Consider the following 2,050-nt stretch of genomic DNA (forward strand, 5'->3'; position numbering starts at 1 on the left):
AGGTGTTGATTACGTGCAGTTCATCGTCACTGCGAAAGAAGGACATGAGCGGCAGAGAAGTTTTACGTGGTTCACCGTCAAGTGAAGCTCTCTTGGCGCTTTTCCCCATCACGCGGCTCATTTTGGCCGCCAGCCGCTCCATCGCCACGCGGCAGGCGTCCTCCTCACGCGTCGCTGCAACCGCGTGCGGCACGCCGACCCTCCACCGCTCGCAGAGAGGCCGCAGCACCCGCAGCCGCTGCGGGGCCGCGAAGGTGCCGAGCAGCACAGCCAAGACAGTCAAGATGGTTTGCGAGACGCCGCTCCTGGCGGTGGACGCGGAGGCCTCATCGCCGCTGGACGTATCCTCGCCGTCGTCGTCAAGTTCCGGCATCAAACGGTCAAGCCGCAGCGCGGCGAAGGCGCGCCCGGGGACGGCGTCCAGCTGGTACAGCTCCACTGGCTTCGGCACCCCGCGCCCAGCGCAGTCACCTCCACCCGCTCCCGCTCAGCCGTGCTCAGCGCCAAGTACGCCGCACGCGTCAGCAGCACCTGCCCGCCGTTTCCCACGCCCTCCGTGCGCGCCGCCACGTTCGCCGTGTCGCCGTAGTAGTCGTACCCCTTCGTCACCTCGTCGCGCCGGATGTCGCACAGCCCGGTGTGCACCCCGACACGCACCCGCAGGCCGTTCCAGTGCTGCCGGTACACCGCGGCGTCCAGGCGCGCCGTCGGCGGCACGTACCCCTCCGCGTCCTCCTCCGCCCGGTCCTCCTCGAACTTGTGGTACGCCTCGTCGAGCGCGCCCGTCCCCCAGTCTTGCTGCAGGAGCACCTGCTGCAGCTCCCGCACCAGCTGCACCGCCGCGAACACGCTCTTGCACGCAATCACGAACGAGTCGCCGACCGTCTTCACCTCGTAGCAGTGGTACTTCGCAATCAGCGCGCGGATCAGGCGGTGGTGCGTCGCCACGGCGTCGGGCATCAGCTCGGGGCACGCAGCCCACAGCGCCGTGCTGCTCTCGATGTCGGTGAACACGAGCGTCACGGGGTCCGTCGGCTCCTTCGGCGCATTCGCGTTGTCGCGCGAGCCGCGGCAGAAGTGTAGCAGCAGAGCCGCCACGGCCACAAGCAGCAGACCGCCAACGACGCTGCCGACGATGATGCCGATCAGCTCCGGCTCCGTCAGTCCGCGCGTAGCGGGCTCCGCGTACTCCATCGTCGGGGTCACGGCGGGGAACAGCACGGGCACGGCGGGGTCCAGCGCACGGGCAAGCGACCACACAGAAATAAATGTAGCCCCGTAGTTTTTGCCGCACCCAGCACCGCCGACCGCAGCCGCAGCGCACGCCGTACCGTTAACGAAGGGGCCGTACAGCATGTCCTTCACGGCGCCGGCAACGTTCTTGTAGAAGAAGTCGGCCAGCCGCGCAGCGCTCATCCTGCCCATGCGGGAGATAACCGTCCGTAGCGCCTGCGTGGTGACGAAGCCCACCAGCGAGAGCGGCGTCCGTTGCGTGGCGTTGGGCACAGCGGCGAGGAACTCCTGGGCGGTCCCCGACGTCGAGTTCGCGTCGTCCCAGTGCGGCAGGCTCGTCGCAAACACAACGCGGCCAGCGCCAGCTGCACCGCCACCGAACGCGGCAACGAAGTCGGCGTGCAGCAGCGCAAACTCGGAGAACGGAACGAACACGCGCACGTCTTCGTGCGACGCCACGTGCCGCGCCACCGCAGCGACGTCGCCGGCCGCAAGGCCCGCCACGAACACGTCGCCCGCCTCCGGCAGGTGCCCCGCCAGCGCGTCGCCGCCGGCCAGCAGCGTCGCGGACCGCAGCGACCCGCCAAACGTCACCAGCGACCGCCGCAGCACCTCCGCCACCGCCGCCGCCTCCTCGCCGCGGATCACCGCGTGCGCCGCGCGGACACCCGCGTCCCGGAGGTACTCCGCCAGCACGAAGAACTGCTGCTCCAGCGTCGGCAACTGGTAGATCACGTGCCGGCGGAACCTGTTCAGCCGCGGCTCGAGCTGCAGCGGGTCGAGGAAGAACACACCCTCCACGTCCAGCATCGCCTCC

At 69.2% G+C, this 2,050-nt stretch overlaps 2 protein-coding genes across 2 annotated transcripts; both read right to left on the reverse strand.

Moving 5' to 3' along the window:
- Tco025E_10248 (receptor-type adenylate cyclase) lies at positions 1-373 on the reverse strand (the record flags this gene model as incomplete). The annotated part of the gene is made up of 1 exon (XM_029377029.1): positions 1-373. A coding segment is annotated over one exon (373 nt), but the record flags the coding sequence as incomplete, so codon positions are not given.
- Positions 373-2,050, reverse strand: Tco025E_10249 (adenylate cyclase; the record flags this gene model as incomplete). The annotated part of the gene is made up of 1 exon (XM_029377030.1): positions 373-2,050. A coding segment is annotated over one exon (1,678 nt), but the record flags the coding sequence as incomplete, so codon positions are not given.

This window comes from Trypanosoma conorhini (genome assembly GCF_003719485.1).
Source record: "Trypanosoma conorhini strain 025E chromosome Unknown Tco_14.4_contig_01558, whole genome shotgun sequence".
Taxonomy (NCBI): Eukaryota; Euglenozoa; class Kinetoplastea; order Trypanosomatida; family Trypanosomatidae; genus Trypanosoma; species Trypanosoma conorhini.